At 46.4% G+C, this 27,339-nt stretch overlaps 9 protein-coding genes across 9 annotated transcripts; 6 read left to right on the top strand and 3 right to left on the bottom strand.

Moving 5' to 3' along the window:
• Positions 1-864: 864 nt before the first annotated feature.
• On the bottom strand, positions 865-2,904 carry EYB26_004894 (uncharacterized protein; the record flags this gene model as incomplete). Its single annotated transcript, XM_054264185.1, has 1 exon — positions 865-2,904. The coding sequence occupies one exon, from the start codon at positions 2,902-2,904 to the stop codon at positions 865-867; it is 2,040 nt and encodes a 679-aa protein (XP_054120160.1).
• Positions 2,905-6,039: 3,135 nt separating this feature from the next.
• EYB26_004893 (uncharacterized protein) lies at positions 6,040-7,049 on the bottom strand (the record flags this gene model as incomplete). Its single annotated transcript, XM_054264184.1, has 5 exons — positions 6,040-6,147; positions 6,200-6,330; positions 6,401-6,841; positions 6,913-6,973; positions 7,038-7,049. 5 exons carry the CDS (start codon positions 7,047-7,049, stop codon positions 6,040-6,042), a joined length of 753 nt encoding a protein of 250 aa, XP_054120159.1.
• Positions 7,050-7,580: 531 nt separating this feature from the next.
• On the top strand, positions 7,581-8,827 carry EYB26_004892 (uncharacterized protein; the record flags this gene model as incomplete). Its single annotated transcript, XM_054264183.1, has 5 exons — positions 7,581-7,682; positions 7,749-8,034; positions 8,096-8,547; positions 8,607-8,731; positions 8,785-8,827. 5 exons carry the CDS (start codon positions 7,581-7,583, stop codon positions 8,825-8,827), a joined length of 1,008 nt encoding a protein of 335 aa, XP_054120158.1.
• Positions 8,828-9,461: 634 nt separating this feature from the next.
• EYB26_004891 (uncharacterized protein) lies at positions 9,462-11,236 on the top strand (the record flags this gene model as incomplete). The annotated part of the gene is made up of 2 exons (XM_054264182.1): positions 9,462-9,741; positions 9,810-11,236. The coding sequence occupies 2 exons, from the start codon at positions 9,462-9,464 to the stop codon at positions 11,234-11,236; spliced, it is 1,707 nt and encodes a 568-aa protein (XP_054120157.1).
• Positions 11,237-11,905: 669 nt separating this feature from the next.
• Positions 11,906-15,256, top strand: EYB26_004890 (uncharacterized protein; the record flags this gene model as incomplete). The annotated part of the gene is made up of 1 exon (XM_054264181.1): positions 11,906-15,256. The coding sequence occupies one exon, from the start codon at positions 11,906-11,908 to the stop codon at positions 15,254-15,256; it is 3,351 nt and encodes a 1,116-aa protein (XP_054120156.1).
• Positions 15,257-15,713: 457 nt separating this feature from the next.
• Positions 15,714-18,727, top strand: EYB26_004889 (uncharacterized protein; the record flags this gene model as incomplete). Its single annotated transcript, XM_054264180.1, has 4 exons — positions 15,714-16,150; positions 16,217-16,240; positions 16,315-16,810; positions 16,862-18,727. The coding sequence occupies 4 exons, from the start codon at positions 15,714-15,716 to the stop codon at positions 18,725-18,727; spliced, it is 2,823 nt and encodes a 940-aa protein (XP_054120155.1).
• Positions 18,728-19,310: 583 nt separating this feature from the next.
• Positions 19,311-20,394, top strand: EYB26_004888 (uncharacterized protein; the record flags this gene model as incomplete). Its single annotated transcript, XM_054264179.1, has 2 exons — positions 19,311-19,497; positions 19,577-20,394. The coding sequence occupies 2 exons, from the start codon at positions 19,311-19,313 to the stop codon at positions 20,392-20,394; spliced, it is 1,005 nt and encodes a 334-aa protein (XP_054120154.1).
• Positions 20,395-20,424: 30 nt separating this feature from the next.
• EYB26_004887 (uncharacterized protein) lies at positions 20,425-22,482 on the bottom strand (the record flags this gene model as incomplete). The annotated part of the gene is made up of 2 exons (XM_054264178.1): positions 20,425-21,116; positions 21,168-22,482. 2 exons carry the CDS (start codon positions 22,480-22,482, stop codon positions 20,425-20,427), a joined length of 2,007 nt encoding a protein of 668 aa, XP_054120153.1.
• Positions 22,483-25,836: 3,354 nt separating this feature from the next.
• On the top strand, positions 25,837-27,259 carry EYB26_004886 (uncharacterized protein; the record flags this gene model as incomplete). Its single annotated transcript, XM_054264177.1, has 3 exons — positions 25,837-25,897; positions 25,966-26,145; positions 26,211-27,259. 3 exons carry the CDS (start codon positions 25,837-25,839, stop codon positions 27,257-27,259), a joined length of 1,290 nt encoding a protein of 429 aa, XP_054120152.1.
• Positions 27,260-27,339: the final 80 nt, after the last annotated feature.

Raw genomic sequence — 27,339 nt, 5'->3', positions numbered from 1 at the left:
CTTGAGCAGCAGTTTAGCAACCTCTCCTAACTCTCAATAAACCAATGGGTATCACTCATTCACCTTATGCCCCTGCACAATCCTCTCCTCCGTTCCAGGCGGAAACACGCAACACAATCGGCCATCAACTCACCCGCCACTCCCTTCCTCTAAGTTTCTGCCGAGTCAAAGCATGATATTGACGATACACATACACATTAGCTTCTTGGACAACACAGGGTAGACACACACACACACACACACACACACACACACACAGAGAGAGAGAGAGAGAGAGATAGAGAGAGAGAGAGTAGATTGCTGGTCCCGGTTTATTAGGCTGTTAAAGAGCCTACGATACGATACGATACAGAGAATAAAAGTGTGTGGCTTGAGATGAAATAATCCAAAATCTTATTCTCGCTCCAGAGGAAACGAGTCGAGTCTATCTACCCGAAACAGCAGCAACAATATGCAGATGGAGCAAAAGTGAACGACCGACGCAAGAACGCCGGAAGAAGCAATGAAATGAAAAAGGAGAGCAAGCGCATAATTCAGAAAGTGGCCAAAGCAAAACTGGGAGAGCCAAAAAGGACACAGAACGGATAAACACGCCAAAGAAAAGTCGCTAGACGCCATGATATGCTCGGTGGTAAACAACAGAATACATTCGGGGAAATGAAAAGAGAAAGGTCGACGGATAAGCAGGCTGTGAAGCAAAAGCAAGCAAGCAAACAAGCAAACAAGGGCCAAGAAGAACGCTTGGAAAATAGGTACAAGAATAAATGAGAATGGGGAAGGTTTGTTCCTGGACGGATTGCGAGGGCTCGAATATGGACGGATACCTGCAGAGAGGTCGGATCGAGGAGACAGTCAACGAAGGTTTCAAATCTTGATCGGCGAAAGAGGAGGTCCCAACTCTGGCAACTGGGATACGCTTCGTCGATGATTTGTGTCGGTATCCTCAAGATTGGCCGGTCGAGTTTTGCGTGGTGCCGATACCGGTTTCACCGGTTGATTGCTATCAGAGTAATCTGGCTGGCTGCTCCCTGAAGATGATATTGCACGCTCCTCTGCAGCTGATGATGATTCAGGAAATGGCGATTCATGTTGCAAGAAGGCTTGAGCGGCGATCCCATTACGACCGTTGTTGGTATGTTTGTTTCCATTGAGCTTTGCCTCTTGTGCCTCCTTTGCCTCCCTGGCAGCCCTCTCAAGAGCCTCTCTTTCGTCCTGCACCCATTCCTGTTCGGTCCAGCAGCCCTGCCAACAGTTTTTCCAGTCACGGACTAGAAATTGAAAACAGAACCCATCAATCTTCATGCATGGTTGAAAACAAATGCACAAATTCTGATAGTTCATCTTGTTTTGATCGACATATGAATGCAGCAGATTTAAATGGCACGTTATCGCAAAAAGCAGGTAGTACTTGTATGGCGGAAGTTTTGACAGCTCATCTTTCAGTAGCTGTGGTGCCGTTGTTGCCCCTTCACACTTCTCTGCAATCATTTGCTGCGTTGTCTTTGGCAGCAGCTCGTCCGGCAATTCTCGCAGCCACGCCTTGAACATAGACCCAATCGTGTTGATATCGTACAAGTCGGGCTCATCAAATAGATTGATATCGCCTTCCGTGTCAAATCGACGTTGCCAATGTTTAACATCCTTTCCACTTCCAGGAACCCTGTATAACCCCTCCTCTTCGCACCCCTTGTAGTTCAAATAGTCGATACAACGATAAGGCAGTGCGGGCATCCAGTACTCGGTCTTATCCTTGCAGTCTTCCAGCCGCTTCGAGATTCGTGTTTTTCGAGTTTGCTCAATAAGAGGAAGGTTAATGACAGAGCACACGTAGTTGTCATCTAGGATAACTTCTCGCTCATTTGTACTTCCGCTTCTCGTAATCTTACCAAAGAAACCTTTTCCAGCCTTGCCTAGACGGTCCGCAGCTCCACTAGACGTGTGTTTAATATTGTTGAACAAAAATGTCGATGCTCCAGATACCTGCATGAGTGAGCTTGACGGCACTAGTGATGGATTTTTTTCTCGACGACTGGTATGCGGGCGGATCTCAGTTGGGCGATCAGCAGGGCGATTACTTCCATTCGGGTTGGATCCTTCGTGGAAATCCTTGTCCACTCGTAGGGGCGCCGTTTTAGGAGGTTCAGATATCTCCTCCTGGCTTTCGGACACTTTGAGAAGAGTGGCATTGGAAGGGCGACGCAGGCCCGCGCTTTTGGGCGCAGATTTGTCGTCTACCCTAACTGAGCGAGTTCGGGAGAGCAGATTTCCGAATCGAGGCTTGTTCTTCTTCACCGGTGGGCCTTGAACATGTTGCCGAACACCATTTCGATTATCATCCATCACTTGGCCTCTCTGCTGATCATTCTGAATATCGTCGGGTTTCTCCTTGCCCTGCCGAGAAGCGGTTTCTAGAAGATCGGAGATTGAGTTATTCTTTTGTAGCGTCAGATGAGAGCGATCACGGGAGTTTCCACGACTTTTAGAGGGCGGTTCTGCTGATAGGCCTGAGCTGTCGGAATTGGTAATCTTATGCGATGATCTGGAAGCCTTTAAATTGGCAAAAAAAGAGCGTGAAGGGTCACGGTTATGTTTATTCTCTTTTGGCGACGGTGGGTATTGGGGCATAGCGGTAAAGCCTGGGGTGGGTGGCTCTATATCATTCGGAGAAAGCGGTCCGTTTGTCGAACCTGTTCTTGATCGCGAGGTGACTGGTCGTATCGTTGGCTCATCTCTGATTGACCGCGGCGATGATGGAGAGGATCTCGGGGAACGGGGTGCAAGAGGACTCAACGTGGATTCCGGTTTCAGAGCATCGGCGCTTTTCGATGCGGGGTTTGAAATGCCCTTGTTGAACGAAGTGGTTTTGAGATCCAGGTTCGGGGGTTGATTTGATTTTGAAGGCATTTTCAATGGCTAATGGGCGTGGCCGAATGGTGTAGCGCCTGCGTATAAAATATGTGTAGATAGCTCACCCCGCCAGTTGCGAAGGTTTGATGATGACGACAAGCTAGAAGTTCAAGTAATGGCGGAGGCTGTTCGTTTCAGAGCCGCGAAGGAAGGGCAAAGCAGGTATTTGACGTCTCTAAAGTAGCAACAAACATGTGTCAGCCAGCACGTACTTTCGACCAACAGATTTGTGAAGTGAGATGATGTTGACGCAGATAGTATGACTGCTCATCACCAGCATGGGGATGAGCGTCTCAAAATGCGCTTCTAGATTAGGAGCAAACCCCGCCACTGACACTGGTTGGCGACGGCTCATCGCTGCGTGAATATCGTTTTGCTTATGTAGAAGATGAAGTAAAAAGATAAACACAAAGCCATGGAATCTCGGGTACACACACACAATCCCTCAACAAAGAGATAAAGAATTAATACATACCAAATCCAGCCTGTCATATTATTTCGGAGACTTTCAAGCCGTTGCCACCTTCCCAGCCCAGGTGTGACTGCCGTATCCAAAACGAATTATCGAGTGTTTGGGTGGAATGTTACGTTGGGAGCATATATCAAGAGGAGCGATACGAGAAAGTTTATTTTATCTCCTGAACAATGGCCGGCTCGCAAATGCAATATTGGTCACCGCATGTGTCTGGTTTCTCGGGTATTTTCACAGCAGGCAGTTCGGGCGAATCAGCCGATGAGTGCGGATAGGAGGTGAGTAACAACGGTGTTTTCGTAGCGCGGGCGACGGTGGTCGTCTCAACAGTGAGCAAACCCGATTGATGGCAAGTTGGCAGCCGATACGTATGATACGTATTACAGAGAACGCGACGGTGGGTACCTGCGAATGTTTTTGTGTGGCCTCCCTTGTCTTCGATGACGAAGAGAGTAGTGATGAATCACACAACACAGGTATCGACAAGGAGAACCGCAACAGCTGAATGGTTTCCAGTGTTATTTTTTTTTTCTTTCGGGCTGGGCTGGGCTGGGTTGGGTTGGGTGGTTTGTTAGACGCCAGACCCGCACAGACAATAAAGCATTCCTGCGTGGACTACGGAGTACGGAGTAGGTAGTTAGGTGGTGGCGTCGATATTGTAATGCAGGCACAGACCCGGCAGCGTCGAGGCTAAGAATGATGCGGTGCGGAGGATATTATATATTATCATACTCTGTAGTAGAATAATACGGTCGGTGGCCGTTGTGTTATCAGAAGCACGAGTTGAGGGAGATGAATTGTGGGAATACTGGGAGGAGTGAGAACTAAATGAATCGATGCCGTGTCGTTGGTTCCGTTCCACGGAAGGAGCTGTCCCAGTTACCGAGGGCAGGGGGTAACCGCTAAGACTACTACTGCGTACGTACTATGGATGTATGTCCGTGGAGACTAACTAGTTACCGTAGTGACTTCTCGGTATTGGTTGGGAATCCCTCTAATCGACCGTAAAGAGATTGAAAATAAAACGAAAAGAGCCATCGAAAGAATGGAACACAATAAGAAATTGGCCTTCGCCCCATGACTGCAGGATAGATACTACGAGGGAGAAGGAAGAAGACTGATCGACTGGCTACATGTTTTCAGGCCCATATGAAATGTGTGAGATTTCCGAGCCTCCACCAACCGTCAGACATGGATTGTGCAGCGATAGGAGTACCAATGACTGAACTGGGGCATCGCCTAGACAGGTATGAGCTGTCCTTGGTTCTTATTCCATCCAATCCATACAGACGGAGTTGTTGTCCTGTTGTATGCTGCAGCCTGCCAGACACGCGAGCAGCCATTTGCGAATGGCAAGCTTGGTGGATGCAGGGGCTGATCCACTTCACTTAGGGGGACGACAGGTACGTACCGATCAATGGCAAGGTCTGTCTCCTCCGTACCTGCTATTCGAATCAAAATATATTGCACACTGGTAGTATACACGATCTGTTTGACTGTAACGACAAACCACTAACAACAGTACAACAGTAGTAGTCTTTTAACCAACAGACCGCGACATTGCAAATACTACATGTAGTTAGTATACTCCGTCGTAAAATCACTTTGGATTCTCAGGAACATTTCTCAGACACGACCGGCTAGTCCGTTCTGAGCAAAGCGGCACGATTGACCTCCACTTTCATATTAAGTAATAAGAGAGCTGACGCTTTGTGGCCAATGGGGACTGCGCCTATACATGCAGCGAGAGGCCCATGATTCGTCATCTATGATCTAGCATAGCATCTCCATATTAAATTTCTGTTCTCCTGATTCCATCCTCTGTAACTAGGTAACTTGGACTACATAACTACGTAGTACGTAGTACGGAGTATGCTGACTGCGACCCATTTAGTGCGCTCTCCATTCTCGTCAGACTCAGCATAGGCCAAGGGACAGCCCGTAACATAGCGCCCCCACTTGATTCTGAAACATGCGTCTGCCAGCTGGTGATTACATGGGCTGCGCGGGTCCATGAAACATTTCTCCGCGAACTGCTATCACACTACCTACTCCGTACTCTTAGCGACAGTGTTCTATTTGGACTAACTTACTATGTGGCATGTACATTGTACGTACTTGCAGAGTAGAGTGCAAGGTGATTCTCTGAACTGGTATGGAGACAGTCTCACCAGAGGCTGATGTGTTTGCCTAAACCGGTATAGCCCGCGCTACCTCAAGGTACCTAGTACGTACGAGGAAGAGGGGTACCCACTGGCTGGTACGGAATCCAGTACAGGTAACAGTAGCACGTGCGACTTCTCTTCTTATCAGGCCAACTGCCAAGATTTGCGCTCGCAATGCTTGGCCTGATATTGCCTGCAGCTTCGAAGAAACCCTAAACTGCCTGTCCGAACTTTGAATTGAACTACACGAGTCCGTGTCATCCGTTCGAGACCGCCATCTGCAACTGTGATACGTATGGAGTAACAGTGCACGGACCAGATGGTTCTTCCGTGTTTACTACCAGTAGGGATGGAGTCTGGGGTTGGGGACGGGGGGCAACTTCAACTAACTATAGAACTACAAGTCCGCTCATCTAATCTTCGACGAATAGTCGTGCATTTCAAGAGCTACGGACGCCAGGCACTGCGCAGATCCAAAGCCCTTATATGAGCCATTTAACGAAGAGGGGGTATCATTGATACAGCAACAGTGTAATACAAGGGGAGGCTCGCTATTTTATATGTTTCCATCTTAATATTGTCATCACTTTCGCCGATAACTAACTAGTACCAGCTTTATGGTTTGACAAAATGTCCCAGACCCTTGACATCTTACTTGCCATGACTCGGTATCGTCATGACCTAGTTCTACAACTTTCCAGTCACCTGCGTCCATCAAGGCCTGTTCAATGTTATGACGAAGATCGCAGCCGCCCACCAGAGGTTTCCATAACAGATTCCAAAGTCCTGGTACAATGTCAGCATCGGGTATCAACTAGCATAGATCTCACGAGTCCGTCTAATCTATTTTCCTTACCTTGAACCTGTTTTGTAACGAAATCTTGACTAGCTGCATGCTCCCAGAACAACAGCTGACCACCCGGCTTCAGCAAGCGATATATTCGCTTTGCGGCCGCATCTGGATCCGAGACTGAACACAAGACTTGCATGCAGACAACAGAGTCAACGCTTCTATTACCGAGGTTCCAAGTTTCTTCTAGAAGCTTGCTGTCCTCCAGAGCAGCGTTGATCGGAATATAAATATCGCCCAGTCCATGACGTTCGATCGTCTCATCGCGAAGTTGCTGAAATAATTGTTCATTGGGCTCGATGCCATAGATGCGAGAGATTGACGAATGATTGAATCGCGGCAACTGATTTCCTGATCCGGGTCCGAGTTCTAGGACTACGCCGTTCGCCATCCCAACTAAACGCGGAACTGGCGTGACTGCTGCTTCATATGCAGCAAAATGATGGCCTGTCGTCATTAGATACAATACATAGTCATCGTAAGAAACGATTGAATTCGACAGACCCAGTGCTGAATACCATTTTGCAAAGCCACGACTACGAACATGACGCCAGGAAGTAGATAGGTTTTGGATGAAGACTTTAGAACGAAAACCACTGGATTAGCAACATATTGGACCTTTCCAAGGTAGCTACAAACTTACACCAGAGACCATACACCAAAGGCTGCCATCATGTGGTATAAGCTTGGAATCGGTTCTTTAGAGAGAACGGCATGGTTCTAGGAAATAAGCAGAATATCATGTCTGAAGTGAGAAATACCAAGGGTATATACACCTTGCGTCGCTTATGAAGTTTCGACCTATCGATACATAAAATATTGAGAGGAAGTTCCCTGCCTTTGTCTTCAGGGCTATCTTCATGTTGTTAGTTGTATTTCAGTCACATATGACCACACCGTCAAATACCTTAAACTGACTCGCGTTATTTTCTTTTCTGATAGCCTTTCCCAGGATCTGATTGGCTGTAATTTGTAGGTCACATGACCATACTGGGGAAATCGCTTGTCCTGGACCCACTTCGACTTCACCTTCACCATACAATTCAGGCGTCAGCCAAATTGGACTTGAACAGAGCATCATCCAAGATTATCTTCTGTAAATATCATCGCCTTGTCCCAGGTTCATGTAAGAAGGACATCAACCCAAGCTCTATTTACTGGCGTATACTGGCACCCAGACTAAAAGATGTCGCTGGTTTCGGGCCCAGGCAGGGGCGGAGGAGGAGCAGGCACTCAGGAAGAGCTCTGTATGGACAAACATGTGGCCTATATCCAGAGTCTCAACAAAGTGCGTTCCCCCTTGTCTAGACATGAGCCATCTAGTGTTCGTATAGCTAAGACAAATCATTTTTAGCGCAGCGATGAACTCGAGTATGCCTACACAGAGCACCTTCGTATGAACGGGGTCTATTGGGGGTTAACTCCTTTGCATTTAATGAATCGTGCCGAGGCCTTACCGAGAGACGAGACAATAGAATTTGTGCTCTCGTGTCAGCATGAGAGCGGCGGCTTTGGAGCTGCACCTCTCCATGATGCTCATATGCTGTACACCGTGTCTGCTATACAGATATTGGCTACCCTGGACGCTTTGGATGAATTAGACAGATCAGGCCGTGCTGGAAAGCAAAGAGCTGCATCGTGTATGCCAACACCATCTACTGACACCGAGTACAATTATACTAACGCTACTAAATCTTATAGTTATAGCATCTTTACAAGACCGCGAAACCGGAGTCTTCAGAGGCGATGAATGGGGCGAGTCAGATACCCGTTTCCTTTACGGGGCTTTGAATGCCTTGTCGCTTTTAGGAGAGCTGAAATTGGTTGACATCGACAAGGCTGTTTCCTATATTCAACAATGCGTGAATCTAGACGGAGCGTATGGTGTTCGGCCAGGTGCCGAGTCCCATGCGGGCCAGGTACTGACCTGTGTAGCGGCTCTAGCCATTGCCGGTCGCTTGGATCTCATTGATAGAAGTCGGCTTGGAACCTGGTTAAGCGAACGGCAACTAGAAGTAGGAGGGCTTAATGGACGACCTGAGAAACTTGAAGATGTGTGCTATAGTTGGTGGGTGGCTGCCAGCTTAGCGATAATAGGGTGTCTAGATTGGATTGATAAACAGAAGCTTCAGTCTTTTATATTGCGTTGTCAGGTAGGATACCTCCTTTTGCATACCTTCACCTTCAAGTGGGCTTGGCTGACCAGGAATAGGATTATGATCATGGTGGCCTATCTGATCGGCCGGGGAATGTAGTTGATGTATTCCATACCCATTTCGGCCTGGCTGGTCTAAGCCTCCTCGGATATTCAGGTCTAAAAGAAATTGACCCTGTGTAGTAAGTTGGGCCGTTGCTTTGAAGATTGAGTCTAGCTAACAAGAATACCACAGTTGTATGCCTAAAGAAACCATAGAAAGACTGTTAGGTAAATAGATGTCAATTCCTCTTGTCTAGTGCAGGCGAGTGTTTCTGTACCTACCGCATTTCTCTTCCACTCTTGCTATCTAATAACCCACTTTCGTCATACAATGGACTTGGGATACAAAGCAAGAGGATAACAACAGTCTGTGACATTGTCTTCAGGCTTGATTGTGCATACTGCAAAATAATCAAGTCTCTCGAGATCAAAACAGTACATGTATACACACATAGTATGTTAGGTAGATGCCAAATCAAGTGACTTGAGGGTTGTGCCTGCCGCATCTGGCTGTTTGCCCGATTGCTGCTTCCCTCCTTGTTCATCCATCCTCCAACACAACTCCATCTGTTCTTCCTTCCACTCAGTATAGCCCGGTCTGATTTCTTCATCACTTTCTTGAGTAAGAGCGTTTTTTTTGCTACAGTCAAGCATCTGCTTGATATATACTCCAATAACAAGCCGCTTGTCAGCTACCATGTGGTAGACTGAGCAAGTGGAAGCCCACTAGCTCTTCTGTTTGTTCTTGTTTCCATCTTGCTTTGTTTTTCGTCTCTTGTTTCTGTGAACCACCTGCTCATTTTTCATTTGTTACTTTCCATATCTTAACATTGACAAGAGTGTTACACTTGTGTTTTCACCCTATCCACGATGGATGCACATTCTCTCAGTTGTAGCATCTGCAACAGGAGGCCCCAGTTCAGCGATGTCTCCCATCTCCTTACCCACATCTCTTCAAAGGCCCATCTAGCTAGCCACTTCAAGCTTCAGGTCCAGAGCAAACACAGCTCCCAAGCTCTGGAAGATTTGACACAATATGATCGGTGGTGCAAGGAGAATGATATTGCAAGACTGTTGTCCGACCGTATGGCTTCGTCTGCAAAGTCAAATCGAAGACGACGAAGTAATAGATCGCTTGGAACTGAAACAGGTAGGCTTTTCGATGTTTCTCTCTTTGTGCTCTTAAATCTCGTATCAACTATACTGACAACATGGCAGATATTCCCTCTCAATCATCGCTCGACTTCCCGGGAGACAATATCGACCCTCGCCTTTCCGACATGCAACCCCTGACCGACGAGCATTACAGAACCAGAATCTCTTCTATAGTTAATCCGTCTGATCCATATAATCTGTTTGATCCAAAGGTTGAGCCGGAGTCTCCGCAATTATCAGAGATCGACAATATTCCATGGTGTGGGCGCAATAGGGGCACCTACGATTCCTCCAGATACAACCCATTCGTTTCTAGCGAGTTTCCCAGATCACCAATCCTGAAACCGGAGCATCTTCCATTTTCTGGTTCCTACCTCTATCTTACCGAAGACAAGAAAGTTGATGAGGTTTCCAGACTGAAGGGTGTTCAGTGGCCGGGTATGGATTGTTTTGACGCTGCGTCAGATGTTATGAAACGACAAAGGAACCAGAAAAAAGATGCGAGTACTTTCAAAGCAATGGAAGAAGCTTCCTGTGCCAGCGAGCCGAGCGAGTTGGTGTTTTCACCCTCAGGAACATTGCGGAGAGAGCGTGAAATCACTGGGTTCGTTGAAGATGATGATCTTTTGCCGGGAGAATGGGCTGTTCCAAAATACCGTCGAGACCGTCGAGGCCGTCGTAGTCGTGCCGTCCAGGAGGCTTCTATCGCTCGTCGCAGACAAGAAAACCAACGTGTTGCGTTGGCTGTGACGGATGCCAATCGTCCTGTCTTGGGAGGTCGGGTAACAAAAAGCAACCATGAACCAAAGCGCGCAGTCCTAGGGGATTACAAGCGTCGAGAAACCTCGATTCGTGCTACTTCTTCCAAAGTCGGTGACCACTGGCTCTCTCACGGCCATTTTAATCGTGTCAATGATGGGGATGAAGACTGGCAGCTTTCAATGGGGACAACTGGCAGACGCCACACAACTCGACTGAATATCTTCAGAGATGATGACACCACCGACGTAGAGGAGAAGCGTAACGCTCCTAGCCCCGAGATAATTCCAAGCTCAGCCAATCGCAATGCGCAACACAATACCTTGTACCAAAGAGCAAATGATGCTATCCATAGCCTGTTGGAAACGGATGATTCGTACAATCTTCCAACACTGTCAAACGATATTAGCCCAATTGTTCAGCACAGTGACTCCCACAATCCTACAAGCGCTCCACCAAATACATCCAGAAATATTGATGGTATATATCTTGTCGACGCCTCTCTCGGCTCAAACCATCGTGTTCCATACGATCCTCTTGTTGGAGGCAACGTACTCCACTACCGATGGGACTGGCATGGCTCCGAATTGGGACGAGGCTTGAATGATGCCGACGACAACCTACTCGGTGGCGGCTTGTTTTACCGCCGTGCAGTATCTTCCGACACCACCATCTACCAAGACGACCAGGAGACCAAAAGTTGCCTTTGGCTTGACGGCTATAGCCGATGAATGAAAGTCAATTCGCATGATATTATAGCTCATGGTACTTATCATTGCATCTCTCTTTCTTTCAACAGCTAACCCGGTTACTATTACACAACAACAGAGTTTGACATTCAACCTTTCAATAATCAATATTGATATAAATTCCACTGGGATTGTGTCAGACATTTCATCATGATTGCAGCTTCTCATTGTTATGTATGTTGATCGAACCACATCAGACTGGGCATGATGTCTTTCTTGGCCAAGAAGACCATCACTTATACTATATATTTTATGACGCATGTTATGTATCTATTATCAAATTAGCCAGAACATCAATCAAGTTTGTAGTCTTTAGAATTTGCTGATGTTTGCACAACTGCTTATATAAGCGGGCAATTAAACCGGAAATGGATGGCGCGTCGCGCGTCAAGCTCTCCGCTTTATTTGTAGACTCATCCTATCTTGACCTCAGGAGGTTTTTAATCTCAAATCTTATCGAACAATCGAATTGTCTACGTGTCATTACATTTGATACGTTGCCTTTATGCATCACACTCTATAAACATCGAGCTTTTCACCTGCTGCTAGGGGTAAGTACATTCGTTTCCATACCCAACCCTTTTTGCCGCACTCCAAATCCGTTGCATCTATAGCTAACCTTCCTCGTAAAAAGATAGCAGCAAGCTAAGCATGCCCTCCAAATCATCCCCGCCGTCCTCCTCGCCTGCGTTGAAGCGCAAACAACAAACAATCTCGAGCTTCTTCACAAAGAAACCATCTATAAAGGACCAAGCAGGAGGAACAACTTCAAGTCAAGCAACTACAAAAGCCGAAGCCGAACAGACCAAAACAGTTCCATCGGGAAAGGAGAATGCTGTTTTCGTCGGTGAAACATTCAATCGGGTATCAGGCAAAGCAGGAGAAGATGAGGAGGAGGACGATCTCGTTCTACCGGCTCCGAAACGAGTCAAGGTTGACGTTGGAAAGGAGACTCGTGCGGAGGTTGACAATGTCCTAAATTCGTCGCAGCGCACGGACAGATTCAAATTCAACAGTTCGCAACTGGTCACTGAAGATCACGGGGATGCGGTAGACGAACGGACTCGTAAAGAGAAGGAGAGACTACACCAGAAATTCGTCAGTAGATTAGGCGGACCAGATTGTCTTATTGGTATCAACAAATCTGCCGCGAACGCTGAAGAGGGATCTGCAGAAGGCGCCGAAGATGCTGAAGAGGATGAAGAACCTACCCCTCCACCAGCACCGAAAGGCAGACAGACGAAAAAGACCGGCTCAAAACTCACGCCCATGGAGAAGCAAGTCATTGACATCAAGCGCAAACACATGGATACCTTGCTAGTTGTGGAAGTGGGCTATAAATTCCGATTCTTTGGCGAGGATGCCCGGACCGCCGCGAAGGAATTGAGTATTGTCTGCATACCGGGCAAAATGCGGTTTGACGAACACCCTTCCGAGGCGCATCTGGATCGGTTTGCGTCTGCAAGTATACCCGTTCATCGTCTGCATGTCCATGTAAAACGGCTTGTTACTGCGGGACACAAAGTTGGTGTTGTGCGGCAGCTGGAGACGGCAGCTCTCAAGGCTGCTGGTGACAATCGGAATGCGCCGTTTGTGCGCAAGCTTACGAATGTGTATACGAAGGGCACGTATATTGATGATGCGGAAGGCTTGTCGACCCCGGCGGCTGCGTCGGCAGGGGCTACGCCAGCGACTGGGTATCTGTTGTGTATCACAGAGTCGAATACGAGTGGTAGTGATGAGAGGGTACATGTTGGTATAGTTGCTGTTCAGCCAGCGACAGGTGATATCATCTATGACGAGTTTGAGGATGGGTTTATGAGAGGGGAGATTGAAACGAGGCTGCTTCACATCGCCCCTTGTGAGATCCTTATTGTTGGTGAACTTACAAAGGCTACGGATAAGTTGGTGAAGCACCTTTCAGGCAGCAAAATGAACGTGTTTGGCGACAAAGTTCGTGTCGAGCGAGTGGCACGATCGAAAACAGCTGCAGCAGAAGGGCACAGCCGTGTCTCAAGTTTCTATGCGCAGAAACTCAAATCCACAGATGCGGGTGATGATGGTAAAGCTAGTGCACTCTTGGAAAAGGTTCTACAGCTACCTGACCAGGTCACAGTTTGTTTGGCATCTATGATTGATCATTTATCAGAATATGGACTTGAGCATGTTTTTGATCTGACAAAGTATTTCCAATCTTTCTCGGCACGATCTCATATGCTTTTGAACGGTAATACATTGACCAGCTTGGAGATTTATCAGAACCAGACAGATTATTCGAGTAAGGGTAGTCTGTTCTGGACCATGGACCGAACTCGAACACGTTTTGGTCAGAGGTTACTTCGCAAATGGGTAGGAAGACCATTATTGGACAAAAGACAGCTAGAAGAGCGAGTCGATGCAGTCGAAGAGTTGTTAAATTCCGAGCAAAACCAGCTCACAGAGAAACTAAAGGACTTGCTCAGCAAAGTCAGAAGCGATCTTGAGAGAAGTCTAATTCGCATCTATTACGGGAAATGTACTCGACCGGAGCTTCTCACGGTGCTTCAGACTCTGCAGATGATTGCAAACACATTTGTACATATAAAGTCTGCTGGCGATACTGGTTTTGAATCGACCATGATCAGTGAAGCCATCGCCGCACTTCCTATGATCCAAGAAGATGTTGTCATGTTCCTCGAAAAGATCAATATGCATGCAGCAAAGAACGATGATAAGTACGAATTCTTCCGTGAATCCGAAGAATCAGACGATATTACCGAACAGAAACTGGGTATAGCCAGTGTCGAGCATGACCTGGAACAACATCTTTCCGTTGCTGCAGAGGTATTAGGGAAGAAGAAGGTTGATTATGTCACTTCAGCGGGCATCGAGTATCTCATTGAAGTTGATAACAATTCGGCACAGTTCAAGCGTGTCCCTGCATCGTGGGCCAAGATCAGTGGAACTAAGAAGCTATCGCGTTTTCATACCCCAGATGTCGTGCAGCTCATAAGACAGCGAGACCAGCATAAGGAAGCACTAGCAGCTGCCTGTGATAAAGCATATATTAGGCTTCTCGGTGAAATATCCACCAGGTATCAATCGTTTCGGGATTGTATTCAGTCCCTGGCATTGCTAGACTGTTTATTCTCTCTTGCCGCCATTGCCACTCAGCCGGGATACACGAAGCCTCAATACACCAACGAAACTCGCATTGTGGTTGAACAAGGTCGCCACCCAATGGTCGAGCAACTGTTACTGGATAGCTACGTCCCGAACGACACGAACCTTGCCACGGATGAAACACGCGCTCTTCTCGTTACTGGGCCCAATATGGGGGGAAAATCGAGTTATGTCCGACAGGTTGCCCTGATAGCTATCATGGGCCAGATCGGGTCTTATGTGCCCGCCAAATCCGCAACGTTAGGCATGCTAGACGCCGTCTTCACCCGCATGGGCGCATTCGACAATATGCTAACGGGTGAATCAACATTCATGGTCGAGTTATCCGAAACAGCAGATATCCTAAAACAAGCAACACCTCGCTCCCTAGTCATCCTCGACGAACTAGGCCGTGGAACATCGACCCACGACGGAGTCGCAATCGCGCATGCCGTACTGGATTACATGGTCCGCTCCATCCGTAGCCTTACACTATTTATCACCCACTACCAAAATCTCTCCGTCATGACGAAATCGTTTTCGAACAATGAACTCCGCAACGTCCACATGCGCTTCACCGAGTCCGGCGGCGATAAGGAAGGCGAAGAAGAAATTACGTTCTTATACGAGGTTGGCGAGGGCGTTGCGCACCGCAGTTACGGACTTAATGTTGCGCGACTGGCAAATCTGCCACATTCGGTGCTGGATTTGGCAAGACTGAAGAGCAGGGAGCTGGAGGAGAAGATTAAGCGAAGACGACTTGCTAACGTGGTGAAGAGTGTTGGGGGGATATTGTCTGATGAAAGCAAGTCTGAGGACGCAGCGATTGAGAAGCTCATTGGGTTCGCGGATCAGCTTTGAGATGTGGCTTGTATATCACAGTTAATCACACGAAGGAATAAAAATGCAGTTGGATGCATATTAATCATAAGTCCGGAGTAGTAACTATGTGGTTATAAATACAGACGGGTGTCGAAGTAAGAGCCCGAGGCACTACCGATGTATAACCCAGTCAGTTGTCCGAACAAATCACTACCTAGGTATGATAGGATAAAGCAGGGTTATTCTACAGCATGTTACATGCACTAACTACGCCACAAAACCACACAACTTAGGCTCATCATTTTACTCGACTGGAGGACAAGGCTGAAACGGGACAGGGGGTGCAGGAATTGATTCGCTGGATGCGGTTCGTTAAGCGCCGCCATTTGCACAGAGTCAGGAATCAGACCGATGGGCATTCACAATGTATTACTTATTACCTTCTCATCACTGCTACGCAAACAATAATCAAGGCTTCATATCGATGTCCAACACCATGTCGTTAGACAAACCGACAGTCAATCTGAAAACCCTAGAGCAGTATGGCATCAACTTCTCCGAAGATGTCTACAACCACGACATCGCGGTACCTGAACATGTACAACACGTGATAGAAGCACTCTTGGACCATGATATCCAAGTTCCCGATAGCCTGCGCTCTCTTTTTGAAAAGGAGCAGCGGAGTACAAACGCAACTGAGTATACCGTTCTTCCACCACAATCAGCGTCTTTCTCCCTTCCGCACGAGGCCCTCGAACCCATAAGTAGGGAGGTCAAGGCGATTGAGGAGAAGTTTGGTAAAGTAGCAAGTTTAGCGCGTATAGCGAGAGAATATCATGCGGCAAATGTGTCGCGCGAGACTTGGGAGCATTTCTTAAGGTCTTATATCTTTCGGAGCTTTGAGGATTCGGGTCTGCAGACCTCGAGACATAGGTGAGCTAGGCTCCAAGCTGATATATGAGCCTATCCGATTATGTGGCTGACGATATGTTCTTGCAGTAAACTTTTTGACGCTTGGACTCTGTATGTTGTTTACAAAGCAGTCTTAAGTAGTTATCTGATGCATACGTGCAAAAGACTGATATTCTTCACTCTAGAGAGAGCAACATATCTTGGGAAGCTGCATCAAAGCTGAGCCCAATCTCGGACATTCTACAACCAACTTTTACCTACGGATTTCCCGTGCACATTCCGGACGACACTGAAAAGAAACCAACCGGGTTCAACTGTAATGAGAACGTGACAAACTTCTCTCTCAACACCCTCACTGATATAGGACCCATTATCACTTGTCCTACAAACCACCCATGGAATTTGAAAGTACGTCTGACCAAGGGTCAAAAGCTGGACCAAAAAGATTTGATCTGTTTCCCATGGGCACTCGTAGAAGTGCAATCTGCCACGGAGACGGTTGAAGCATGTTACTGTCGAGCTGCTACTGGAGCCTACGCTGCGTTGAGCATACTGAAACAGTTACAACCTGCTTGGACGGCAGTGAAGGGAATTCCGCCGGTTATCTTCTTTACTTGCTCTGGCCCTGAGATTCGGGCGTGGTTTTCATTTTCGGAGTTTAAAGTTTCGAAACCTTCAACTGTGAGTGTCACCGTTAGGTTGAAAAAAAAATAGGTTTCTAACAGACAATAGAGATGCATATGTATATATGCGGGCACTCTCACAGCAACGTGGTGCATAGCAGTCCTGCGCGAAATTATCCAAAACATGACATTTTGGGCCACAAGGGTTCTGAGGCCTCGGATTTCATCACAAATAAGTTGGATTCGACCCATAGTCTCCGCTTCTCCAGCATATCCCCATAGTCCCATACAATCCAGAGAAATGCCTTTGCAAAGACCTCGAGCATCACGGGACGGTAATAAGTCCAAAACTGAAATGCCGAATCCAAACACAATAGGTGACTCATCTTCACAACCGAAGATGTTCGTCTTTGGATCATCGTCTAGTGCTCCAGTCAAGACCGAGAAACAACAGATCGAGAATGCTGATACATCAAAACCCGAAAAGCCAACTTCGAGCATTCAAGGCGACCTACTGTTTTCAGAGAAAGATTTCAAGTCCTTTGGCGCTACAGTCAAGACTAAGTCACTTACCCAAGATAGCAATATATTGAAACCCGAGGCGCCAATTTCGAGTAATCAAAGTACCTCACTGTCTTCGGAACAGAAACTGTCTACCTTCAAGTCGTCTAATGCTCCGATTACGATTAATAAGGCAACATATGTCAGGTTTCGTGGGAAAAAGATCCCAGTCCGGTTACCGAGCCATGACGAGAGAAAGCCTCGTAGGGTGACCGAAGCTGACTGGGATGCTAAATACTATTTATGGCTCAGGGCTCGTCAAGCTATGATTTTAGGTCAGACTGGTTTAGGCAATAAGCAGGACACTGGCGGTCCTGATGGTAGCGTTGCCAAAATTTCAGAAGGTCCTCAAACCCTTCAAGTTGGCCAATCTAGTCAAGTCGAACGCAATAAGGAGGCAGACAACAGGCCGGTTTCTGAAGAGAATACACCAGCTAGTGGCAGTGGAGAATTTGAAGGATCGAAGAGGACTCCAGTGTTAAATACTGAAGTACAGGAAACCAAGCATGGTTCATCTCATACATCAAAGGATCAGTCTTTAGAGGAATCAAATGCCAGGGTTGACGCTGATGATTTCATTGGGGAATATTTCGTCTATAGAACGAACCAATCATTTTATGCCAGGAGTTACGATGCCGCGACCTGGGAATCGGATGGCGAAAATGATCCGTCTTACTATACACCAACCTCGGGCAGTGAACCGGACTCAGAAGATTTTGATGATGTTGATTTCGGAGATGATGCCGACGATGAAGGAAGTGAAAATATCTCTTCGCATAGCTACGACGATGCCTCTATAGAAGAACTTCTCTCCGAATTAAAGGTCGAGAATGAAAGATTTGACAGCCCAAGCCTTTTAACTGGGGGTGCTCCAGGAAAAATAAGCAACCTGACTTTTGACGATATAGACGACTTGTTGTATACTGCTGCCAAAGTCATTTCCGGCGAGAGGTTCATCCAGCTCAATCCAATTCGAACCTTACTCGATAATCTTAAAGGGGTTGATCTTTTAGATGCCACTTGGCGATCTCTAGAAAACTGGGAGGGCCAATCTCCTACTCTATACTCAGATCAAATGAAATACTTACTGGCAACAGTTCAAAATATCAACGATTTCCTAGCATGGCAAAGTGAGAACTCTATCAACCCTTTCAAACATCATCATCTCACAAGGGCTTTGAGGAATGATGAGCTCGACCAAACGCTGCAAAGGATGCAAAAGAAGGGAGACTGGAGATTGCGAGATCTGCTTAAAAATTCGCTGGAAAGCTGGAATGGGGAGAAATGTATGGAATTACTAAGCAATGAATTGCTTGCGATGACCCCTGAGGAGTTTGATGACATGCTCCAGGGGGCTTTTGATACTGTTTACTCTGCTTCGAATTTGTTGAATATCAGGGGGTTGGAGGCGTAGGCAGATCTCTGTGTCAAATTTGAAGGTTCGGAATTAAATGTTGATTGAATGTTTATTGAGTGTGGGGGGTATGCATAGGTACATATACTTTTTCTAGATCCACGATCCAACCGTTCACATTGTAGGCAAACGGTCTATTCTTTCCCTCACTATCGTATGGGCACCTGTAGTATAAGTGCCCCGGTATTTATCAAGAATCCCGGTATAGTTCCTCTCTGCCTTTCCAAGAATGTTAGATCAGAGCAAAATCAACGAGCTCATAACTGGGATATGCTAAGGTAAAATAAGAGACAGAAATCGCAACGAGCATGATTGGATGGATATACGGCCGACCACTCAGTAGACTGGTACGTACCTAGGTTTGCCGTAAAGGTGATTAGCGTCATCGTTTTCTCGGTTAATCGATTGCGGAGTATACGAGAAATACTATCGACATGTCGAGTACTGCCAGTGTATGTGCAATATTTCATCTCTACTTTAATTGCATATAGAGAAGTCAAATTCGCCCAAGCCTACCGGTCAATTAAGTAAAAATTCTGAAAATCCGGATATTGTTTTATCATCGCCAACACTTTCACTGAAAATGACCGAATCAACCCCAAAATTATACACCGGAGAACAGCTGGACGAAGCAGCTGGATTTCCAACTCTTTATAACTACCTCCCAGCTGATCCCAATAAACCCTTGGTTGTATTCATCCCCGGCGGTGGACACAATGCTCGAGTCGCCTATGGTGGACACGAAGGTTACCAAGAAAAGGACTTTTTTGGTACATTGGCTAAACAGTCACGGTCATGGCCTTCTAGCGATTTCGTACCCGATTGAAAGTGAACCTGAAATTCTCCCAGCTACTGCACCTAATTTTCGCATCAGTGACTGGGGAAAGCAAGCCGCTGAGGTCAGGCACAAGATCATTGAGAAACATAGTCTGTCCAAGCAGGTTGTGCTTGTCGGATGGAGCATGGGTGGTAGAATTGTAATTCCATACAGTGCTCATGCACATTCGCTGGGGATTGAGGTGGCCCTGTTCGTGTCTCTTGCAGCTACTCCCGGCATTCATGGTTCACGGCCACCACCGCTAGGAGTAACCAATACAGCAGCTGGGTACTTAACTGCGACAGGTATATACAAGATGTTCGCTCGGCAAGTCCAAAATCAAAATGAGCAATGGAATAATGGGAAAACCATCGTCCCCGAAGACGTCTATCTCCGAAAATATACTGGATCTACACCGGTGAGCCTGACGGGATCAAATTACCGCTATGACACCGAAAGTCGGCAATTCCTCAAAGATTATTGGACATCAACCGAAGACGCAATTGTACATCAGGCTGAGTATTGTCCCATGATTGCCACTTTGGGGGGTACCAGTCCGCTAGATGCTCGTCACGTTATAACTGACCAGGCAACCTGGAGTTTTTTGCTCACACGAAAATTGATGCACGAGATAGAGAGATATGATATGGCTAAGATTGTCGAGAAGGGGAATTGGAATAAGTTGATTGATATGGTGCATTCATTGCCGAGCCAGATTTCGTATATGATCCCGGGGAATCATTTCTTCTTCATGGGGGAGCCTGGAGCACGCAAAACTGCGGAGGTTATAGTCGAGCACCTAGAGAAGGCGAATAAGTTCAAACGGGAGTTTGAGGCCCTACTCAGCTGATATTTAGAATCCTTCCCAAATGAAAAATCTTCAAGAAAAGTTTTCATCCATCTGGCCGTATTGAGATCTTGGAGCATAGAACGGAAGATACATAGGCATGGACAGATCAAGGTTGTTTTGAAAAACAGCATCGACATTCTCAAGCCCAAAGTTAGGATCAAACATATCGAACACATCAATGTCAGAAATGCTGAATTCATTCACAGTAGAAGGCAGATCATAGTTCGTGGTTTCTAAGTTGTCAGGGCCCTCTGGTACACTAGCAGCGACAAGTTGGTCGTTACGAGGATGAGTCCCCATCCGCCGTTGAGAGTCGTGAGAAGGGTCATCGGAATTCTTTTCTCGAAGCACATTCTCAGAAACTCGGTCCAATTCTGCCACCGTCGCTTTGCCCATGCTAGCCATAGCAGAAGCAACATAGAAATGTGTACCCAACCTCTCTAACAAGTCGCAAGTAGACTGTAGCTCTTCCCGTGCACGTGACCGATACATTGCTACTTTGGTATGACGCATCTGATTGTATGATATGCTAAGTGATAGCGAGACTGCGTATGGAATAAATGGGAGAAAGATAAGTAGGCTGTTGTGATTCTGAATGTCTTGCTCAAGAATAGAATTGATCTTGGAGGCGGCATAAATCTGTCGGACATGATTGTTTGAGGGTTTGTGTGTACTTCGGCATGAAAGTATGGCAACTGCATAGTAAAATACTTCAATCGTACCTGTGATATGATTAGTGCAAGTATCCCACAGCTTGTAGCATCTGGACTTACTGAGTAGTCTGGCATTTAGATTGGTACATTGAGCGGAAACGACCATATCGTCAAACTGTGGATGATTCAACTCAATTGCATCACCTTTCGACATTGCATGTGGCCGATATAAATCAATGACTTGATCTAATTGAGAAATAATTGATAAAAACAACCTGAACGCAGGCTTTTGGCTTTCAAAGCATTTGTCGACGTCAATTCCTATGTCTCTCTCATGCATAAGAACTGACCGCCCATGAATTGCTGCATTGAGTCGATCCAACGCCCACGCGCAACAAAAGCATGTCACTTCATACTCCTCTTCATAAGTGGACCCTCTCTGTATATGAAGACCAAGTGTTTGGACAAGTTGTATCATCTTAGCACAGAGCTGCGATGCAATTTCGGGGCCTTCTGGACCTTCAGTGAATAGGGATAATGAACCTAGTGCCTGGATTAGCACCATTCTGTTAGTTACTGCACCGAAGTCAATAGCACAGCGCATAGCACAGAAGATACGGCGGCCGAATATTCGAGGTGCAAGTGGCTCGTTCTCATCTGGCAGGTACAACAGCGACTTGCACTGGGGATTCATTGAAGCAAGTAGACACATAGCCTGTGAAAGCAAGACCTTGGAGTTGCGGTCAATATCCCCTTGAAAAGATTTGATATCAATGAGCGGCAATATAGGATGAATTTCCTCCACATAGAATGATAGCAACTGAGAGAGGTACGGCGTTGGCGGTAGTACAGCAAGAAATTCCGTCTCAAACAGAGATGTCAGCATTTTCTGAGTTGCTGGGCTTGGATTATAGAATATGCTGTTCGGCATAGTGGTAAGATTCTCTGATTCGCGTCCAGTGGATCCGAGACTGTCGACAAGCCATGTCCCTACACTATTCTGACTAGATTGTCCTCGTGTAGTCGTTCCAGGACTAGTAGCAGAACGGAAAACAGTCTCTGGATTCAGGTGGCCAATGAACGTCCTGGAAGCGCGTAAACTAGAGTCGTGATGGCCCTCCTGATTACTGTATTGTGCTGCTTCAAGCAGCTCACCGATTGAGTGCCTTGAGCGTGGAATGGACTTGGCATTTTCTGGGGTACCAGAGTATATCGCTAGACCGTGTCCTTGCTCAGAGTCATACTCTAAATTTTCCTGTTGTCCACGGATTGCCGATCTTGGACGACTAGCAGTCTCGGCAACTTCAATCGCATGAGGATCAAGGCTCAGCGTGTGAGTGCAACGTCTTTTACCCCTTCGGCATTGCTCGCAAGCGCGCCGGGCATGCTTGCGTTTGTGGGAGATGGTCTCCGCATTGTGTGATATGAATTTCATTGAGATACGTCAGCAGACCATAGATCCATATGTATATACGGAAAACCCTTGATGATTACGTTGTTTGCTGATATCTGGAGTTGATGATATGATGGATCGACGTGTGCGGCTTCGATGTAAAAGGAAATTTTCCGCAGCCCCACTGTGGCTACAGTAGGTACGGATGTCTATTTAAGGTAAAGATGGAGGGTCCACCTGCCCGCTATGGCAATTGGAACATTTTATATATCTAGATTCATTGATCCTCAAGTTCACATCAGAAATTTATGTATAACATGAGAAAATATAACTTCCTTTAGCTAGAAACTTGGTAACCGGGCTCTTTTTTGGTCGTCAGTAAATGGTCCCGTTTCCGGGTTCCCCATTGATGCCAGATCCCAGCCATCCAGCGTAGTACATCGGCTATTTGGACCTTGACATAAAAGGAAATTAGTTAGTGCGTGCTGGACTATTTGGATTAATGTATGGAGTATTGTTGGGGGGGCGGGGGGATATAGCATACCTTTCACTTTCCCGAAATATCGCAATGAGGCTCGATAAGACAAAAAGATCACGGTGGATGACTTTATTCAAATTGGGCATGGCGATACTCTTGGTATCTCATGAAAGCACGCATTAGCGTTGAGAACATTTCAAGCCTCAAGATGACCCATGTGGTTTGCACTACCGGTAGTGTCGCAATGGTGATATCCGACACTAGGCTGCGGCTGAGACTGGCATCGCCATCCAGGGTCATTTGTGAATTCATAGGATAATACGGGCGGAGATGGCGACCGCTTTATTTCAACTTCCCAAAGCGCCGTCCATTCAGTACGGTCCATGGACGCTAGGTATTTAATGAATTGGTTGTACGAGACTGGTGGATCGCCAGTTATGTTCGGACTATGTACGGTTCTAACCTTGTTGGCGAGAGATTACCGGCTTGTTTATTTTTTTTTTATTTTTTTTTAATTTTTTTTTACTGAACTTCAGATATGTTTGAGTGGTTACAATTCTTGACTACTCAAAAACCTAGATCCGGTGGAAGGTACACTATCAAGCTGACTTTCCTTCTGGGTACTTGAGCTCGAATTCTCCATCTAGACAATAAATTCTCTCTCCTTCCTTCGTCATTGCATCAAATTTCACAGTTAAATTTGCCTGTTTCGTTAAATTGATATATACAAACATAGAAGAGAAATGGTTAACGTACTTCACCTACAAACCAGGGTACATAATAATGAAGACTGATTAAGGTGAACCCTTTCTCAGGTGGACATTTCTTCTCTCGGTTTGGGTCTGGCTGCTCAATGGTTTCCTTTATACCACAGAACGGAAGCGTGCCACTCAGCCCTGGGTTATTGGTTGAGTTGTCGCGTAAGTCGCGAGCATACCAATTCCAAATTGGATCATCTGAGATGTCTGCAAGAAAGGTTCCTAGGGAAGTTAGTAGATTTCGTTAATGCACTTTCCGTAGAACCTACCATAAATGTAGATGTCAAGATTTTCTTCTCTAAAATGGCAGTGTCAGGCTGAATCGAGTGATTTAGGAAGGTGAGAGTCTTACACGAGTGGGGGTGTCGGATCAATTATGAGTTGTTCGATTTGAAACACATCTGTATTGCGAGATTCAGGGGAGAGCTTTAGATTCGACCCCCCAGGGATTACTCCTGGGATTGATAATGAGGTAGCTGTGTTTGTAGAGCGCTGAGCTGAGGACTGAAACCAACCAAGCCAAACAAGAGTATTCACAGCAAGAAAACGTATCTGCTCCATTCTTTAGAAGGGCAGGAGTCGATTTATTGATTAAGTAAAACAAACAATTCTGAAGAGGAATGAGTTTGGTGTCTAGAAATATGAGGAGAGGGGAGCTCACTTTCCTTCGAAAAATGTTATGAAACGGTAACACCCAGCAGCAGCGCCGCAATCTAATAAAGCAGACTGCTACCTAACGTTATCATTAATCTTTGTTGTTTATTATCAATTCTTGGGATTCTAGATTATGTATATAATCTTTCAATTTAAACTACCCCAGTGATTGTCCAAGTGTCCAATGGCATGTTCCTACCTATGATTGCTCGATGTAAATCAGTTCATACCCTAACCCTTATATAACCCTAAACCCTAAATATCATTAATGAGACAGCAGCCTGCAGAGCGAGCGATAACTAGTTAGTTAGATCATGAACCATTGCAAGAGCCTTGTAATTTGTACCAAGTATGAGAAAAAAAAAGTACAACAACATTGGTAACAGCCGGGATTTGCAAATTCAGGTCACCGTTTATTCAGCCTGTAAATGTCGCATATACCTCAACTGTTATAAACAGCCAGCGCCAAACGTACTGAACACCACCTAATCAATGAAATGGTATTTCGAGGCTCCCGAGACTTTGTCCAAGACTTTTAACCCATTTTTGTTCTTCAGCTGGCTGAATATATCTATCGTATTTAAACATCAGACTGCTTTGATATTTATCCCAGCTGTACTCCGATTAGTTATGTCATATTTACAAAAGTAACTACGCTAGTTAGCAACTTAACTGGGAAAATTCCACATGTCCGATTTCTTTGCATATAGCTGCATGGGTACACAGCACGTACTCATACAAATCAAATCGTACCTAGCAGCACGTTCTTCAATTTCTAATCTTGAGAAGCTAACCCAACTTCTCCATTTCCAATCGATCTACCCGAGGAGGCGTTCATGCTGGTCGACAAATAATAATAGTTCTTCACACAGTCCCACCGACCATTCACTAAATAGCAAACACCCCATAGTCCACGGGGCATGCCGTAGTGGACCAGCTGCATCCCCTAGAAATCTCCACATGGCTCTCGGCTAGCTACTCTCGGACTCATCATATCTTAGCATCTCTAAAGTGTACTCCGTAGTACATAAGGGCTGCGACTTTCAGCTGAATCTGTTTTAGCCACGACTGCCACGCATTGACTTGCCTGACCACCGGACCAATCACTTGGTTGGGAATTTTCACCAGCGATTGCCGATCAGCTGACACCGTAACCTTCTTGACACTTTTTGAGGGAGGAAATCAAAAGGAATTAAGGATGATCGCCTATTTTGGACGCTGTGATGCGCCACGATCAAGCATGAACGATGGAGTACGGTATTCTCCGCAAGGCCCGCACGGATGAGATGGCTTGTGCGTGGGTTAGTTAGCTAGTCAATGCTCCATACGATGGATACTCGGACCTTAAATAAGCTGACTCCTGCCATCGTGGAGACTTTATTTTGTTCTCGTCCGTGCTTTTGTATGCATTTCTGGTGTTGTGAGATATAAACACCAGCACTGAAAAAGAACAAAACCCCGAAGCTGGACAGACATAACTAATCTATAACACTGAAAGACACAAAAATGGGAAGCACATCCGGAGTAAAAGTATCCTTACACAAACGCCTAATTGTCTGTTGCGATGGTATTCCTTCCCCCCCCCCCCCCAAGTTCTCAACATCATTGGATTCGCATCTAACAATGTACGTATAGGAACATGGGAAGACGGTAACAGCGAAGAAATTAACAACCCGCTTAGCAACATAACCCGGATCGCGCGGGCCATAAAACCACATGCCGAAGTGATCCAAAGTGGTGTTCGAACAATCATCCCCCAAATCACATATTACCAAAAAGGTGTTGGGACCGGTGTTTTGGATCAGTATCTCGGCGGTATGCCTGCCCGCTACACCACCCTCTTAAAAGCTTTGAGATAGTTTTATTGACGAGGATGAAAGGATTGACTGGCGTCGGTCTAAGTGCCAATGTCCGCGCCGCCTACGCATTTTTGGCTGAGAACTACGAACCAGGCGATGAATTATTCTTTTTTGGGTTTTCGCGCGGCGCATACACTGCGCGCGCGGTGGCCGGTTTAGTCGCTGACATGGGCCTCCTAACGCCTCGCGGAATGGACAATTTTCCCATCATCTACAACGACTACTACAAAAAGAAGAAACTGGCCTATGACGACAAAATGCGTCTCCAGCTCGGCTTTCGCGAGCGTCTACCCCGATTCACAATCCGGGTAATTGGCGTATTCGATACAGTGGCTTTCCACGATTTCAAGTTTACATCCAAGATATTTGGAGAGAAGTTTGAGTTACCCAACACGATTTTGTCGCCGGATGTGAGATATGCGTTTCATGCGTTGTCGCTTGATGAACGACGCAAGGCGTTTTCACCGACGTTGTGGCATACGCCCGTCAAAGTGGAGGATCAGGAGTTACTTCAGGTTTGGTTCTCGGGTGCGCATGCAGACGTCGGAGGAGGCGAGGAGGATCCGAGGTTGTCGGATATCTCGCTTGCGTGGATGATTTCGCATGCGAGCAAGGATAAACAACTCGAATTCGATTTGGAGTATTTGTTTCACAACCCCGCGCGACAGTTGGAAGATACTGCTATCATTCCCTGGGCAACGAGTCTAGGGGAAGAGGAGGTTTACTCGTTTGCGCAGTATGTGGAGGCATTTGTGTTTGGAAAATGTAATCGAACGCCGTTGGAGTACGTGGATGGGAATGATAACGCCGGATATACGAATGAGTGGATACACGAATCCGTCAAGGACCGCAGGTTTACCAAGTTCATCGAGAAAGGGACTAGCCAGATGGCAAAAATATGGCCCAGTAAAGTTGTTGTGCGAAGGTTGGAAGAGAAAGATGGGAGAAGTAGTAGAGAGTGGTTGTTGAAGAATGGGCAGGCGATCAAGGAGGTTGAGGCGACGGGGACGGAGTTGTTTCTCAAGGGCCGGATTAGGAAGGTTAGGGCTATTCAGATTGATCCTGCTTGAACCCTGAAGTGCGTCAAATGTTCCCCCCCCTTTTTTTTGTTTCTCTTTGAAAAAGTCCAGCAAGCGGTCATATATTGTCA

This window comes from Talaromyces marneffei, chromosome 3, assembly GCF_009556855.1.
Source record: "Talaromyces marneffei chromosome 3, complete sequence".
Lineage (NCBI taxonomy): Eukaryota > Fungi > Ascomycota > Eurotiomycetes > Eurotiales > Trichocomaceae > Talaromyces > Talaromyces marneffei.
Note: the sequence above shows the minus strand (reverse complement) of the source record. Positions and strands in the feature narration are given on the sequence as shown.